Source organism: Mustela nigripes, chromosome 6, assembly GCF_022355385.1.
Source record: "Mustela nigripes isolate SB6536 chromosome 6, MUSNIG.SB6536, whole genome shotgun sequence".
Lineage (NCBI taxonomy): Eukaryota > Metazoa > Chordata > Mammalia > Carnivora > Mustelidae > Mustela > Mustela nigripes.
Genome location: NC_081562.1, coordinates 210,801 through 226,484, shown reverse-complemented (window position 1 = coordinate 226,484; position 15,684 = coordinate 210,801). Strand labels below are relative to the sequence as shown.

At 54.1% G+C, this 15,684-nt stretch overlaps 1 protein-coding gene and 1 long non-coding RNA gene across 2 annotated transcripts; both read left to right on the top strand.

Moving 5' to 3' along the window:
• The first annotated feature begins 14 nt into the window (after positions 1 to 14).
• On the top strand, positions 15 to 8,153 carry LOC132020424 (uncharacterized). Its single transcript, XR_009404953.1, has 3 exons — positions 15 to 180; positions 4,057 to 4,197; positions 7,882 to 8,153. It is a non-coding gene; the product is annotated as an uncharacterized LOC132020424 (long non-coding RNA).
• Positions 8,154 to 11,045: 2,892 nt separating this feature from the next.
• On the top strand, positions 11,046 to 14,713 carry KLHDC7B (kelch domain containing 7B). The gene has a single exon (XM_059404433.1). It carries the CDS (start codon positions 11,046 to 11,048, stop codon positions 14,520 to 14,522), a length of 3,477 nt encoding a protein of 1,158 aa, XP_059260416.1. The 3' UTR covers positions 14,523 to 14,713.
• The last annotated feature ends 971 nt before the right edge of the window (positions 14,714 to 15,684 follow it).

Here is a 15,684-nt window from a genome sequence, read left to right as displayed (position 1 = left end):
CCCCCCCCCCCCCCCCCCCCCCCCCCCCGCCCCCGTACCCGCTGTGGACCGGGCTGCTCAGAGTCCTTCGCACTCCGTGGAGCCCTGCAGGCGGGGCCTTGGACCGGAGTGCTGGTGCCACCCTTCCCCAGGCTTCAGTACACCCATTCCAGAAACGGACGGATCTGTAAGGGGGAAAATGTGTGTATACGCATATATTTTTTTCATGTATATGAATTGTGAAATGAAATGAAATGCATATGAATTGTGAAATTTCATGTATATGAATTGTGAAGTGCAATGAAATGTATGAATATTTTTCATATATGTGAGAAAAAAATATATATGAGAATTAAGAAAAAAAGTAGTGCAAACAGCAAGTTCAAGTGAACTGTTCCGTGTAGAGAGAGAACTTTGCATTTAAGCCCACGGAATATTTGCAAAAATAATCTGGGCCATAAAACAAAACTGAAGATAAACATACAAATTGTATAAAGAGACGTAGGACACATATTTGATCAAACTCCAAAGTAATTCTTTAAAAAAAAGATTTTATTTATATGTTTATTTATTTGAGGTGGGGGGACTTGGGAGCTCGCAGATCTATGAGCAGGGGGAGGGGCAGAGGGGGAGGGAGGGACAGAATCTTAGGCGGGCTTTGCCCTGAGCCTGGGGCTGAGGTGGGGCTCCATCCCCCCACAACCCTAACCCCAGGATCATGGCCTGATCCAAACCAAGAGTCCCATGCTGAACCACTGAGCCTCCCAGGTGCCCTTAAAGTCCAAAATAAATCTAAGAAACAGTAAAAAAATTTTTTAAAAAGATAAAAACATAAATACCAAGATATTAACAAGTTTTCTTAAAAAACAACTGAATCGGGGCGCCTGGCTCAGTAGGTTAAGCCTCTCTGCCTTCAGCTCCGGTCATGATCTCGGGTTCCAGGGATTGAGCCCCACATCGGGCTCTCTGCTCAGCGGGGAGCCTGCTTCCTCCTCTCTCTGCTGCCTGCCTCTCTGCCTGCTTGTGGTCTCTGTCAAATAAATAAATAAAATCTTTAAAAAAAGAAAAGGAAAAACTGGGTCAAAGAGAAACTCAACTGTGAAGTTGCACATTATATGTCAAACTCTCAAGGATAGAGCCCTCCTATCCACCTCTACAGGACACAGCTAAAGCCGTGTTCAGAAGAAGACATACCCGCTAATACATTATTGATGAACAATTTTAAGTATAAAGAAACTTACTATTTATCTTAGAAACAGGAAAAAGAACAATCGAGTAAAAAAGAACGTGCATTCTCTCCAGCTGTGCCGCTCGCCAGCCTGCTCCTCGAAGGGGAATGGATGCGGAGTGCCCAGGGGTTTGTGGAAATTCTGGTCTTGGCCAAGGGAGCTCTGAGTCCAGTGCAGCAGGGAATGAGAACCGAGAATGGGCATTGCTGGGAGCACACGTCCGGGCCCTCCAAGGGGACCTGAGGGCGGTAGAGGGCGCATCGTATGTAGAGAATTTAAAAATAATACAGTGAGGCAGAGTTGGTCAGCTTTCTGTCATCCCGGTGAGACCAGCAGTTCTAAAGGGTCAGAGAGAAAACACTCCTCCACAAATCTTTTGTTCGTCCAGTTTTTTTTTTTTTTTTTGTCAGAGAGAGTGAGCACAGGCAGACAGAGTGGCAGGCAGAGGCAGAGGGAGAAACAGGCTTCTTGCCGAGCAAGGAGCCCGATGCGGGACTCGATCCCAGGACGCTGGGATCATGACCTGAGCTGAAGGCAGCCGCTTAACCCACTGAGCCACCCAGGCATCCCATGTTTGTCCAGTTTTAAGTAATACTGTGGCTAGTGTTGAGTTTTAGCAGGGTTTATGTTTCAAATTAGCATTTTTAATTACCACCCTTCAGGAAGCATTGTATTCTGTGTGGATATTAATTCAGACTCACTATAAGGTTTTCTTAGGAACCTAAGTGCCTCATGGTTGGGCATTGTGAATGGTTTTTAGAGCTTGAGGGGAGTTAGTGTCTCCTCTCCCAGGGGTAACTCCTCGCTCTCTTGAAGCCTTAGGTGTGAGACGAACAATGGCGCCAGTGACTGTGACAAGGGAGAAACAGCTCCAGGTTTCTCACTTCCGTAATTCTGCGACCTTTGGAGTTTTTATTTGTGTTTAAGATTTAAAAGCTGTAATAATTTTGGTTGCTGCAAACTTTATTTCATATGTAAAATATCTTACTAGAGATTGCTAATCTTAATTGCTTATCAAAGTAAAGAACGAGTCAGTAATTATTGCTGATTGTTAGGGGATCCTTACTGAAAAGCATGTTGCAGAGTAGCAGGGGTGTTGAGCAAAGCTCCACGCCGGGAGCAGACGCACCGGGTCTGTCCTCCTGGATGGGGGATCCATGGGGTACGCCGTGCTGTGGGCTCCTAGGGGCTCCTGGCAGCTTGGCCGTCGAGGGTCCGCATTTTCATGGGAGTTGGCCCCTGGGTGGGCGGTCCCAGAGCCAGTGCCCGCCCCTGTGCCCCAGGACTCTGCCCGGACTCAGTCGCCAGGTGGAGCAGAGGCTCTGCCAGAGACGGACGAACGTGGGCAGGAGGGCAGGACTGCGGGCCGGACTGCGCGCTAGGGCGAGCGGGCCGTGAGAGGACACGGTTTTCCAGCCGGTGAATGTTTTATTTCACTCCTCCCATGGAAGTAGCTGGATTTCTACCCAAGATACAAGCACGGTGCGTCCCGCCCTGAGGCTGCATTTCAGCCTATGCAGAAAGACACACGACCAGGAGCAGACGCCCCTGGTGCTCGTCCTGTTCCAGAATGGGCTCGTCTTCGGTTCACGGTACCGTGCCTGCCAGGCCAGCGGGGACAGGGCTGCTTGTACAAGGGCTGCGTGAAGTCACGCGGTGCTCACTCGCACTTGGGCCGGTCCTGCAGCTTTCAGACCTACTGTGACCAGGGACTGTGAACGCCACTAAATCAATCTTCCCACATTTCCCCAAATGCTGCTTTAGGGGGACTTCCTGTGTGGAATCGCAGGGTCAAGGGGTAGACTATTGTGATTCAGTCCGTGTTGCCTCATTGCCTTCCTCGGAGGTTCAGACGCCGAGGATGCTGGTCAGTGAGGAGAGAGCCTGAGTCTCTTTTGGTCACTGTTTTGTCCCTAGTGGGTCATAAATATTTGGTGAATAAATAAATGAATTTACACTTTCTTCAGTGTATCATGAGTGTTTCTATTTCTGTATACCCTAACCAGTGAAAGCTAAGAACAGACTTTTAAGAGATAATATCCAAATATGTTTATCGAGCGTGTGTTATACGTCAGGCACTATTCTGAAAACGAGTTTGCTGGTATTCATTTAATCCTCACTGTGAAGCTTGGATTATTATTTATTCCAGGTTCACGCATAAGGAAACAGACCTGAGGGCTACATGCGTAGAAGGGGAGATTCAAATCCAGACGATCTGGCTCTCACTCTAGACCCTTCATGAATCACAGTGCCTCTAAATCTTGGCCAGTTGCACATGAAAATAAGGCCTTATTTTGTTGAGATTTGCATTACATTGGTTCTTAGGAAGAATGAACATAATTCATATATTTATTGGCAAACTGCCTGTTAATGTGTTTTTGTCAATTTTCCTGTTTGTGTCTTCATATATTTCTTATTGACTTGTAAGACAGTTTAAAAAAAAAGATTTTATTTGGGGGGCACGTGGGGGCGGGGCTCAGTTAACGTCCAACTTCCGATTTTGTCTGAGTTCATGATCTCAGGCTCATGAGATGGAGCCCTGCGTGGGGCTCTGTGGCCAGAAGGGAGTCTGCTGGAGATCCCTCTCCTCCTCCCTCCTCTAAAATAAATAAATCATTAAAAAAAATTTAAGTAATCTGTACACCTAGGGTGGGGCTCAAACTCTCGGTCCTGAGATCAAGAGTCACATGTTCTACTGACTGAGCCAGCCAGGTGTCCAGGATGACTTTGTTACATATGTTAAGTTTTGGGGGGGCCATATGTTTTCCAGATTTGTTATTTTTCTTTCAGGTTTTTGTTGGTAATTAAAAAAATTTTTTTTAAAATATTTTATTTATTTATTTGACAGAGACCACAAGTAGGCAGAGAGGCAGGCAGAGAGAGAGGAGGAAGCAGGCTCCCCGCCGAGCAGAGAGCTGGATGTGGAGCTTGATCCCAGGACCCTGAGATACGACCTGAGCTGAGCCACCCAGGCGCGCCCCTGTTGTTGGTAATTTTTGTTGCACAGGAGAATGACGTATTTCTACAGTTCCATATGTCAGACGTTTCTCTCCAGGCTTCTAGCTTTATGGCACAAAGAGAGCACTGTCGTCGTGTTAACCTTGAGTGTGCACACTCACACACACACGCACAACCCTATGGTTTTAAATTTATCATTTGGAATTTATTCTGTGTGTAGAATGAAGGAGGAATATGCCTGATTCTCCCCTCCTCCAGTACCATTTATCAAAAACACAAAAACGAAAACAAAAACAATTCGCAGATTGTTTATGGGCTCTGCCTTCTTGCCAAGTCCCGCACCAATGCTGTCATGTTTTCTTACGGCTTTCCGGCGCCTTTTGATTTCTGACAGGGCAAGTCCCTTCCCTTTAGCAGCCTTTCCAAAGTTACATGGATAATTTTAGGCACTTTTTTTTTTCTGGGTGAATTTCTCAATCTGTTGAAATTGATGGGAATTGCATTGGTCATGAACTTTCGGCTGGGCTATGGTTTTGAGCTTCCAGTTTAGGAACAGGTTATATTTCCGTAGGTCCAGCTTGGGTCTGTTGTGGAGGAGGGAGAGAGGGTGGTTGGAGGTGAAGCTGTACTGGGAATATGCTGGTCGTAAGTAAGAGATGAAGGGAAAGTGAGGGTTGCGCGTTGCTTTTTGGCTCGATGGACAGAGCCACGTGCCAGCCGTCACTCTGTCTCCTTCCCTCCCTGAACTCCACTGGTCTGCTCTACCCTGACCCTGGAGGGGCCCCACGCATGGCCTCCCTTTGGCTAGCAGGTGTGGTGCTGGGTTTTGTCCATAGAGGGTGCTGGACAGACACAACCAGGACTGGCCCAGAGAAGGGCCTTCATTCCTCGTGCTGGGGTGCGGCGGGTCGGTGCAGTGGCCGGGCTCCGAGGGCAGGAGGTGGGGGGCTGTCCCCTGAGCGGCCCTCCCAGGCAGTTGCTTCCTGCTTGCCTGCTCTCAAGTTTCTCCACGGTGCGGCAGCGGCTGCTCTATGCCCCAGTTCAGACTCGCCCTCAGGCCTGGCCACTTGTGGGAGCACACGCCGGTGGCCGGGCGCCAGGCTCTTCCGGTCCGGCTCTTCTGTCCTTCAGCCCCGCAGATGCGATGCAGAGCCTGGAACAGCTCGGGTGTTCGTCCACTTGTACGCTGATGTTTTTTCTTGATAAATACAGTTCGGTGTTGTAAATGTATTTTCTTTTTTAAAAAATATTTATTTATTCATTTTAGAGAGAGAGAGAGAGAGAGGCAGAGGGAGAGGGAGAGAAGCAGACTTCCCACTGAGTGCAGAGCTGAAAGTGGGGCTCGATCCCAGGACCCAGGGCAGACACTCAGCGGACTGAGCCACCCAGGTGCCGCCCTTACGATTTTCTTAATGATGTCTCTAGCTGGCTTGTGTGAACACAGTACCTAACAGGTGACACACAAGATACGTGTCATCACCTGCTTGTGTCGTCAGTAAGCCTCCCTCCTGGTCAGCAGGAGGCTATTACTAGTTAAGTGTGGGGGAGTCAACAGTTACGTGTGGGTTTTTGACGGCGTGAGGAGGGCCCGGCTCCCCAAGCCCTCCGTGCTCAGGGGTCGGCCGTGGCAGTGCCCCCGCGCTCGCTCCCCTCGCGGCCCCTGGAGCACTCTTCTGCCTCCTTTTCCTAGTTAACAGTTTTTAAAAAATTTTTTTAAATTGAAAAAATTTTTAAAAATATTTATTTATCAGAGAGAGAGAGAAGGAACACAAGTAGGGGGAGGGGCAGAGGCAGAGGGAGAAGCAGGCTCCCCGCTGAGCAGGAAGGCCCATTCGGGACTTGATCCCAGGACCCTGGAATCATGACCGGAGCCGAAGGCAGATGCTTAATGACTGAGCCCCCAGTTGTCCCGACAATCCGTAAATATCCGTGTGTGTGTGTGTGTTCCTGGTTCACATTTCTGGTGAGGCAGGACCGGATTCACAGGTGTGCATGCAGCTGTCGTCTACTGAGCTGAAGGCGGCGGTGAGCAGGGCAGGGTGACGTCCCTGTTGGGGTTCAGTACGGAAAACAGAAGCCATTGTGAAGCATTGAAGGCTGATGTGGATTTATTACAGGGAGCACTGCAAGGCCATCAGGTGGGCTGGTGGTGTAGGAACTGCGAGGTGGCCCCTTGAGTCGGAGGGACCAGGAACCTGCGACCTCGATATTTGTCCCCTCCGGCCCCCTGATGCCCCATTTTGGCAGCCCTGTCTGTGGTTCCCACAGACCACCTGTGGGGAGGTTTCAGCGACTCTACTTGATGTAGGAAAGACGTTAGGGTTCAAAGCCAATGACCAAGAAAGAATTCTTGAAACATCTTTGGTGCAAGAAGGTGGTTTTCTTAAAGCATGGGGACAGGACCCGAGGCCAGGGGAATGGGGTCATGACTTGTGGCCCATTATATATACTTTCAAGTTGGGAGGAGGTTAGGGAAAGCCCAAGTCTCTAAGGAATTTTGGAATCAAGGTTCCTGGGCTCTTGAGGGGGCTAGCTGGTGTTGGGAAAAGGTCTATTACCCTCTGGTAAAACCTGAGTCATGAGACCCTTCTTCTGTCTATTGGTGGGTCATATGCTTGGGGGATGATTGCGAACACATATCTTGGGGTTTAGAGATAAAGGAAGTTTCCAAAGACATTTTTTAAAAAGATTTTTTTTTATTTATTTGACAGAGAGATCACAAGCAGGCAGAGAGGCAGGCAGAGAGAGAGAGGAGGAAGCAATCTCCCTGCTGAGCAGAGAGCCTGATGCGGGGCTCGATCCCAGGACCCTGGGATCATGACCTGAGCCGAAGGCAGAGGCTTTAACCCATTGAGCCACTCAGGCGCCCTGTCCCTCTGGTCTTTCTTGGTATGAATTTCCTTTTATTTCTCCCACTTGACATTCATTGGGTCTTTGGAATCTCTGAATTGTCTTTCATCAGTTGTTATCTTTATGACATTAAGTTTTCCAATCCCTAAGTGTGGTAAATGTCTACATCAATTTAGAATTCAAAAAAATTTAAACTTATATATGAACCGAATTTAGCAACTGATTTCAAGATTTAGATAAGGGCACTTGGGGGACACAGCAGGTGAAGCCTCTGAGGGTCCTCCCAGGGTCCTGGGATCGAGTCCCGCATCAGGCTCTCTGCTCATCGGGGAGCCTGCTTCCTCCGCTCCCTCTGCCTGCTGCTCCCCCTGCTTGTGCTCTCTCTCTGTCTCTCTCTCTCTATCAAGTAAATAAATAAAATCTTCAAAAAATATTTAGATATATATATTCTCCCCTTTGGAATAAGAGGTGACTCTCACTATGTTTTATCTCTTTCTTCTCTCTCCCTTCTCATACTTTGTCCACATTTTAAATATTATGCCTTGGGCATCTGGGTGGTTTAGTCGGTTAAGTGTCTTTGGCTCAGGTCATGATTCCAGGGTCCTGGGCTCCCAGCTCCTTGGGGAGCCTGCTTCTCCCTTCCATCTGCTGCTCGCCCTGCTTATGCGTGTGCGCTCTCAAGCACACGTTCTCTCTGTCAAATAAATAAAATATTTTAAAAAATATTATGCCTCTTCTGTTACGGCTCTCCATAATACTGGTATTAAACTGGTATTAAAGCCACATTATTAATAATTATTGAGCTAAGATTTCCAATACCACATCTTTTTTTTTTTTTTAAAGATTTAATTAATTTATTTGACAGAAATCACAAGGAGGCAGAGAGGCAGGCAGAGAGAGAGGAGGAAGCAGGCTCCCCGCCGAGCAGAGAGCCCGATGTGGGACTCGATCCCAGGACCCTGAGATCACGACCTGAGCCGAAGACAGAGGCTTCAACCCACTGAGCCACCCAGGCACCCCTCCAATGCCACATCTTAAAGTCCTGTGCATGTTTTCATCCTTCCCACATTGTTGAATGCTTACATTGTAGCTTTTTCCATTTTAAATCATATTGTATTGTTTTTTTTTAAATAAAATTTTCCTTTTTTGCATGAGATTTTCCCATGTCAGATGAATTCCTTAAGAGGTCGTTCCTGTGGGGTGTGATTATTAAATCTGGGATTTATATTTTCTAAGCCTTAAACATTATTCTATTTATTTATTTATACATATATAAAAATACATGTATACTTTTCAGTAGAGGATTATTTATTATATTCTTTTAAATTATATTTTTATATATTATTAATATTAAATATATGTATATATATTTATTAATTCTTTTAAAATAGATTTTTTAATCATTTCTGATTATATAATATTTCCTGATTTTACAAATGGCAGTCACAGAGAAAGCCCTGCCTTTGGTGGGGTTTGCGGCTCTCCACTGGGAATTATGTCCTTACACCGCTGTGCTTCCCTTCCACTGAGTGTTTCGGAGAGAGCACAGCGGTGGCAAGGGCACCGTCCGGCTTTGTTCTGGCTCCGCGACCAGGCAGCGCCTGGGGTCTTCCGTGAGTGGCTGCAGAGGACCGGCTCATGTGCCGACGCTTCTTCTCAACCCAGGCGCCCAGGGTGTGTGGACGATGGGCTGCCAATAGGCAGGAGACGCGCCCATTCCTGTTCTGGGCTGTCTGAGGAAACAGAAGCCTCAGGTGCTAGGCAGGAGTCCCTCTCCATGCCTGCCTCAGCGGGGGCAGGGTGCCACGCGTGGTCACATCTACTTTCTGGGTGGTTTGTTTCTCACCTTGATGGGAACTTGGATATTTACACTATCTCTTGGCACAACTGGAACAATTTTTGTTTCACAGTTTGTCTAGATGACGTCATGTTCTGTCACCTTTCCAGCAGAACTACATTTTTACTTCCTCTGGAAAGTTAGGAGGGCAAATCTCCCACAATTTAGGGAGGTAGCATGTCCCCAGTCACCTTCCCAATAGGGGTTTTTTCCATGTGGCAGAGTTTTGCCCTCCCCTGGATTTTGACAGAGGGAGATGTCTTCTTTCCATAGAGGATGGGTCTAGACCCTTCCTGTGCCACCAAGACCCATCACAGTCCTTGACCCCTTGTGAAATTGTTTGGGGTGATCTCCTGTGCTTGGTTCTTCCCCACCATGGCACCCTAAGGTATCACTTGCTGGACACTTCTCCCGTTCTCTGACAGCAGCCCGGGGCTCTGCTAACAACAGGTGTTTGAAGAAGCTGGGTAGAAATGCCTGCTAGCGTGTGGCCTAGGAGGGGATACAGGTCATCTCCAACTTTTCAAGGTCTTTGGACCCCAAATAACCAAGAGGCAGGCCCTGGGACTGGGACAGGACTAAGTGCAAGGTCCATAAAGCCTGCCACCAACTTGAGATCCACCTTAAGGGACGGGCCCGCCTTCTACCTCCTACTGTCATCTAATATGCTCAGGGGAGCTGCGAGGCCACCAGATGGGTGAGGAACCTGAGGTCCAGCAGAGCCCAGGCTGGGTGCCAGGGATGCTCCTTGGCCATCTCCTCACTGCCTGAGTCAGGGAGAGGCCCTGTGTCCTAGAAAAAGTAATGAATACATGTTGTGGGGGCCTGCCTTTGTCCCAGAGACTCCTGGCTCCTTTTCATATCTGGGCCCCACTTGTCCCAAGACTTATTCCTGAGATCAGGTTAAGAGAGAAGCAGATGGAAGAGCCGTAGCTCCTCCCCCGAGAAGCCACGCTGAGGGAGGCCAGATGCACACCCAGCAGCAGTGCTGACCTGCAAGAGCCTGAGTTCCAGCAAGGACGCTGGGCCTGATTTGGCTAAGATGAGGGAAGGCCAAGGAATGCGATGGGATACCCGGAAGTCAGGCTGATAGATAAGCTGGGGTCAGAGGAGCCTCCCTGAGGGATCCTGGGGCTGGCTGATGAGGTAACAGGGGTGAGAGCAGGCTGGGGTCAGGGCTTCCTGGCGGCACCATGAGAGGCATTTGGGTAGTCAAGATGGTCCGCAGGGTGCAGGGAAGGCCCCGGAGGCTCTAGAAAGGGCAGGTGTTGTGATAAGCCAGGCCAATAAAGAGAGAAATACAACTTTTGGATTTTCTTTATTTTGTTCATTTTTTCCCCTCTTGACAGCCTAGCAAATTCCTTTAGCGAAATCTAGCCCATCTCTGCTGGGCTCAGGGTAAGGGAAGTCCAGCGGCTGCTGGGAGAGGGGAGGTGGGGGCCCCTCTCAAGCACCCTTCCGCGTCCGGGGAGAGAAGAGTGTGAGTTTCCAGTTCATGGCCGAGGTGACAGGAGGTTGCACTTTCTAAGACAGTGCTTAGTCTCAGGACGAATGCCCTCCATGATGTTCCCCAGTCTGAGACCCTCCTGCAGGGTTGGCACCACGGGCTGTATGCCTCTCCACCCCTCCTCCGCTGGCCCACAGTGGAGCCGACTTCTTGGGTTTCTGGTAATTTCATCAGGGCTGCATCATGTTGCTCAAGCTACAGATAACATCTCCCTGGGGGTAACTTTTCCCTGCCAGAGCCCCTGAGGCTAGACCCAGGGTCGGACCTGGAAGTCAGGGGGGTTGGAGGGTCTGTAGGCAGAAGCAGGTTGTCTGGGATCCGGAACAGTGTTAAGGAACAATGCCATTTGCCACTGGACCCCATGGGAAAGGAGAAGGGGCCAGGTGGGCCTGGAAAGGTCCCCGAGCTCCTGGAGCTCTTGGATATGATGTTGTCTCCTGATAGCTCCACCGACAAACCCCGATCCAGGGGCAGGCACAGAGACCCACCCCCTCCTAGGCCAGGCGGAGCGACTAGTCCCCCAGCCCAGGTCTACCTTAACTGGGCAGCTCTGTGGGCGGAGCGCATGGCTGATGCCATCTGTGCAGACAGCAGCCCAGGCCGGACAGCGGACCGCCCTGCAGGCAGCACACACGGCCTCCAGCTCGCTGACCTGGCTCCCAGGCTGAGTCTGCCGCCCAGCACCATGGTCCAGGGCACCCTGGAGCCCGATGGCCTCGGCGGGGGCTGGGACGGGGAGGATGACTCGGACGGCGCTGTCCTGGCCCTGCTGGCGCTGGCTGTGGTGGGCGCCACAGCACTGGCCTTGCACTGGTTTGGCTCTGGGCAGGACCAGGAGGCAGCAGGACCCGCACCCACAACCCCCGGGGCCCAGCCTTCTCAGGCGGGAGGAGCCAGGCCAGCCCTGCCCCTGAAGTCCAAGGTCAGTGGTGGTGTCGAGGGACACAGCTCCGGGCAGGGGAAGTTAGACTCTTCGGGACGTGGCCAGAGGAGTCTGGCTGCACCAGGGACCCAGGATCAGAAGCTCCGGGGAGCTGGAGGTCTGGCTGCCACAGCTCTACCTCCACTCAAGACACATGGCGAGGTGACCCTTGGAGGGACCTTGAGGCAGCAGCAAGGTCATGCCAGTGCAGGAGCCCCCCAAAGTCAAGGAAGGGAGCCTCTCAGGCCAGGTACTGCCCCCCTGGGTCAGAGCAAAGTAGGGGAGGTACCTGGCCCCATCCTGATACGCTTCACCCCTCGGAGTCCTGGCAGAGAGCTGGCAGGACGAGTGCAGGCAGGAGGCGTCCAAGTCAAGGTGCCAACTCACCAGAGCCTGCTCCCCATCACAGAACAGGACACCAGTCCCTGGCAACAAGGTGCAGGGCGACCTGGCTCACTAGAGAGAGGCCCCGGCTGCCGGCGGTGGCAGGTGGACCCCAGCTCAGGAGATAGGAGCCGCCACGTCCCACAGCTGGCCTCACTGCGCCTGGGCGCTGTGGTGAGTGTGTGGGACGCTGTGGATGCTGCCAGCAGCCTCGCCACAGGCTCTCAGAAGCCCTCTGCTCCCCGGGAGCTGCCTCCGTCACACCCCACACAGCCTGGGCCCCGGGCTGAGGGCATAGAGAAGGCCTACAGGGAGAGCATCCTCCAAGCAGCTCCTGTTCTGGCTCTGGAGAGCAGGGAGGCTCGGGGACCCCCAGCCCCCGTGGAAGGCTGGCCCTGGGAGAGGAAGGGTGTTCTTGTCACCAGGAGCACCAGCCAGGCCCCAGGCTCCACGGGCCCATGGCCAGAGGGGTCTCCGTGTGGACACTCACTCTTGTCTCAAGGGCAGGGGGCCACAGACCCCAATGACGCGGTAAAGGCGGGGGCTAATGGCTCTGGAGATGGCTCTTTCTTCAGCCCGGGACTGGGTGGGACACTGGAGCAAGCAGGCCACCGTGTCAGAGAAGGGGGAGAATCCCAGCGAGGCCAGGGGGAGCAGAGCAGTGAGCAGAGAGGAGGCGGTGGGGACCGAGGAAAGGCCACTGGAGGCGCCCCCTCCCGGAGTCCCTCAGCCACGCCCTCCCCACACATCCCTAAGCCTCTTCCACCCTTGGCTTCCCCTCGGACAGCCCGTCAGCACGGAGGTCTCTTACACGTAGGCCCTACTCTTCTGACCCCCTCTCCTTCAGACTCTTTGTCCCTCAGAGTTAGCCATTGTCCTGCAGAGGATGAAGCTCTCAGTGCAGTGCGAGCCCCAGCCCCCGCCCCCACCCCAGGCCCAGCCCCAGCCCCAGCCCCCAGTAGTGGGTCAAGGCTTATGACACAGGAGCCCAGCGTGGCCCTCAAGGACAAGCAGGAGGGACAAATCCCAACCAGCTGGGAAAACCTTATTTCCATGGTTCTTAGGAGTCACCCTTTCCCCAGGCAAGACAGACCCCAGGGGAGAGCCCCAAAGGCAGCTCTCGAGAGCCCTAGAGATCCCAGCACTGGTGCGCCCTCTGAGAACAGAGAGTCTGGTTCCCCGCCTGAAGGGGCCGCCCCCAGCCTGGAGCTCAGGGAAGGCTCCTCAGACGGACCGGCCACAGGGGCAGACGCGGGGGGCCTGGCTGAGGCGGGACGTGAGCAGCCGCAGAGCCGCGTGGAGACCGAGGAGGCTCCCGCTCCAGACCCTCCCTCAGGTCGGAGAGGCGATGCCGTCGAGGAGAAGCGAGAAGACCCTGTGCCGCCCGGCGCTGCCAGGCCCCCGGCCGCCGCCCCGCGCCCCGAGCCCAAGCAGCCCGGCCCCGAGCCCTCCGCCCCTGGGAGGGGCGCCTCGCAGCCGGTCCCGCACCCGTGGCGGCGCAGCGCGTGCGGAAGAGCCGAGAGCGCCGAGCGCGGGGTGGGCCCGGCCGCGCCGCGGAGACGCCCCGGAGAGGCTCGCGGGGAGCAGCCCGGCGCGGCGGGCAGCGGGGGGCCGTTCCCGGAGGCGCGGGAAGAAGCCGGGAAGCCCCCGGGGCTGCTGCAGAGGCCGGGGAGCCAGGGCCTGGCCCGGGAGCCGGCTCCGGCGGCCGCTCGGCCACCGCGGCTGGACCTGGGCAACTGCCTGGACGTCCTGGCCTTCGCCCAGCAGCACGGGGAGCCCGGCCTGGCGCGCGAGACCTACGAGCTGATGAGCGACAACCTGCTGCGCGTGCTGGGGGACCCGAGCCTCTACCGGCAGCTGAGCGGGGCGGACCGCGAGCGCATCCTGAGCCTCCGGACCGGCCGGGGCCGGGCGGTGCTGGGGGTCCTCGTGCTGCCCAGCCTGTACCAGGTGAGCCGCTCGGGGCTCGCCAGGGGCCCTTGCCGGGAGGAGGCTCCCGCTGCGGAGTCCGCGGCCCCGCCTCCCCGCCCGCACCTGCACGTGTTCGACGCTCGAGAAAACACCTGGCGGCCCCTGACTCAGGTGCCGGAGGAGGCCCCGCTGCGGGGCTGCGGCCTCTGCACCATGCACAACTACCTGTTCCTGGCGGGCGGCATTCGCGGCTCCGGCGCCAAGGCCGTCTGCTCCAACGAGGTCTTCTGCTACAACCCTCTGACCAACATCTGGAGCCAGGTGCGGCCCATGCAGCAGGCCCGCGCCCAGCTCAAGCTGGTGGCCCTGGACGGGCTGCTTTACGCCATCGGTGGCGAGTGCTTGTACAGCATGGAGCGCTATGATCCGCGCACGGACACCTGGACCCTGCGGGCGCCCCTGCCCGCAGGCACCTTCCCTGTGGCCCATGAGGCTGTGGCCTGTCGTGGGGACATCTACGTCACCGGGGGCCACCTCTTCTACCGCTTGCTGAGGTACAGCCCGGGGAGGGACGCGTGGGATGAGTGCCCCTACAGTGCCAGCCACCGGCGCTCCAGCGACATGGTGGCGCTGGGGGGCTTCCTCTACCGCTTTGACCTGCTGCGCGGCGTGGGCGCGGCGGTGATGCGCTACAACACGGTGACGGGCTCCTGGAGCCGCGCGGCCTCCTTGCGGCTGCCCGACCCCGCCCCACTCCACTGCACCACGCTGGGCGACACCATTTACTGCCTCAACCACCAGGTCACGGCCACCTTTACGGTCTCTGAGGGGACTGCCCAGTTCCAGGCCAGAGAGCTGCAGCCCTTTCCTCTGGGGAGTAAGGGGGTGCTCTGTCCATTCATCCTGACTCTGCCTGCCACGGACCCACTGCAGACTGCCCTCTGAGCTGCTGCTCTCCACCGAGACCCTGGGACTGGGAGTCCACGAGCACCTGGGGCATCGACTGCACAGTTGGGATCCAGAACTTTCTGCCATTGTTTCCGGGACTTTCCTTTTCTATTATAAGACTCATGATTTCCCCCTTCCATATCCCCCACCCCATAAAAGAGATTTCTCACCCTGGGAGCTGAGGCTCCTTGTACCCCTGAGCTCGTTGGGGGCGTCCCAAGCCTTTTCCCACCGCCCCCCACAGCATGTTGTCTCCTGCCTTTATGGCCCGGCTCTTGCCCTCACAGCTCAGTGGGCTCACACGGCCCCTCCTCCAGGATGGTTCTCCTCTTCTGGGCTCCGGCACCAGGCTCCCTCTTGCAGCGCTGCACTGTCTGGAAAAGCATCTGTGGGTCTCCTGGGACTCTGAGAGTCAGGGACTGATGAGGCGTCGTACTTAAGGACCAAGATGTGGCTTGTGGAGGAGCTGAGCGACCACTGAGCAGAGCAAGGAGGTGGCTAGAAGCGCAGTCACACTTCCTGTATTTTGTCCCTAGGGCCCCAAGCTGGACAAGGAGTCTATAAGGGAGTGGGAAGGGGAAACAAGAAACAGAAAAGTCCTCAGGAAAATGTCCTTACGCCAAGCCCTGGGAGCCTGGCTTGGCTCTTTCTGGGAACAGCTCTATAGCCTTCCTTTGTCTGACTGGTCCACAGAGGCCTAGAACCCTTGTCTAGGGAATGGTCCTGCTGACTGCAGCCCCCTCCTGGAAGCCCAGCCCAGGCCTGGCCAGGACCACTTGGGCTCGTGCCCCTCTGTGGGGCCTTTCCCACCTGCTCTGCCCCACCAGAAGCCAGCCTCGCTTCCCACCAACCCCCATTCTTACATGAGACCCAAGTTTCCCCTGAGCTCCTTCTCTTGTTAGCATGGACTTCGAAGAGACATCTAACTTCATTCTTCTCATTTATGAAATAGGGATAATGAACACATTATTATGTGTCCCTTTGCCTATTTTGGAATCCACCAGGGGAAGGTAATAAATCTGCCTGAACTCTGCTGCCTGCCCCAGCCTCTGACCTGGTTTGTCCCTGTCTGGCCTCATTTTGGCTTTTTATGCTATGCTTGGTGCTTCTGGCACTAAGGGTGTTTGATTCATTGAAAGCATCTGCATCTCAGAATTCT

Bases quoted from the DNA above. Each gene is read 5' to 3' on its own strand.
- KLHDC7B (XM_059404433.1), top strand. From the start codon at position 11,046: ATGGTCCAGGGCACCCTGGAGCCCGATGGCCTCGGCGGGGGCTGGGAC.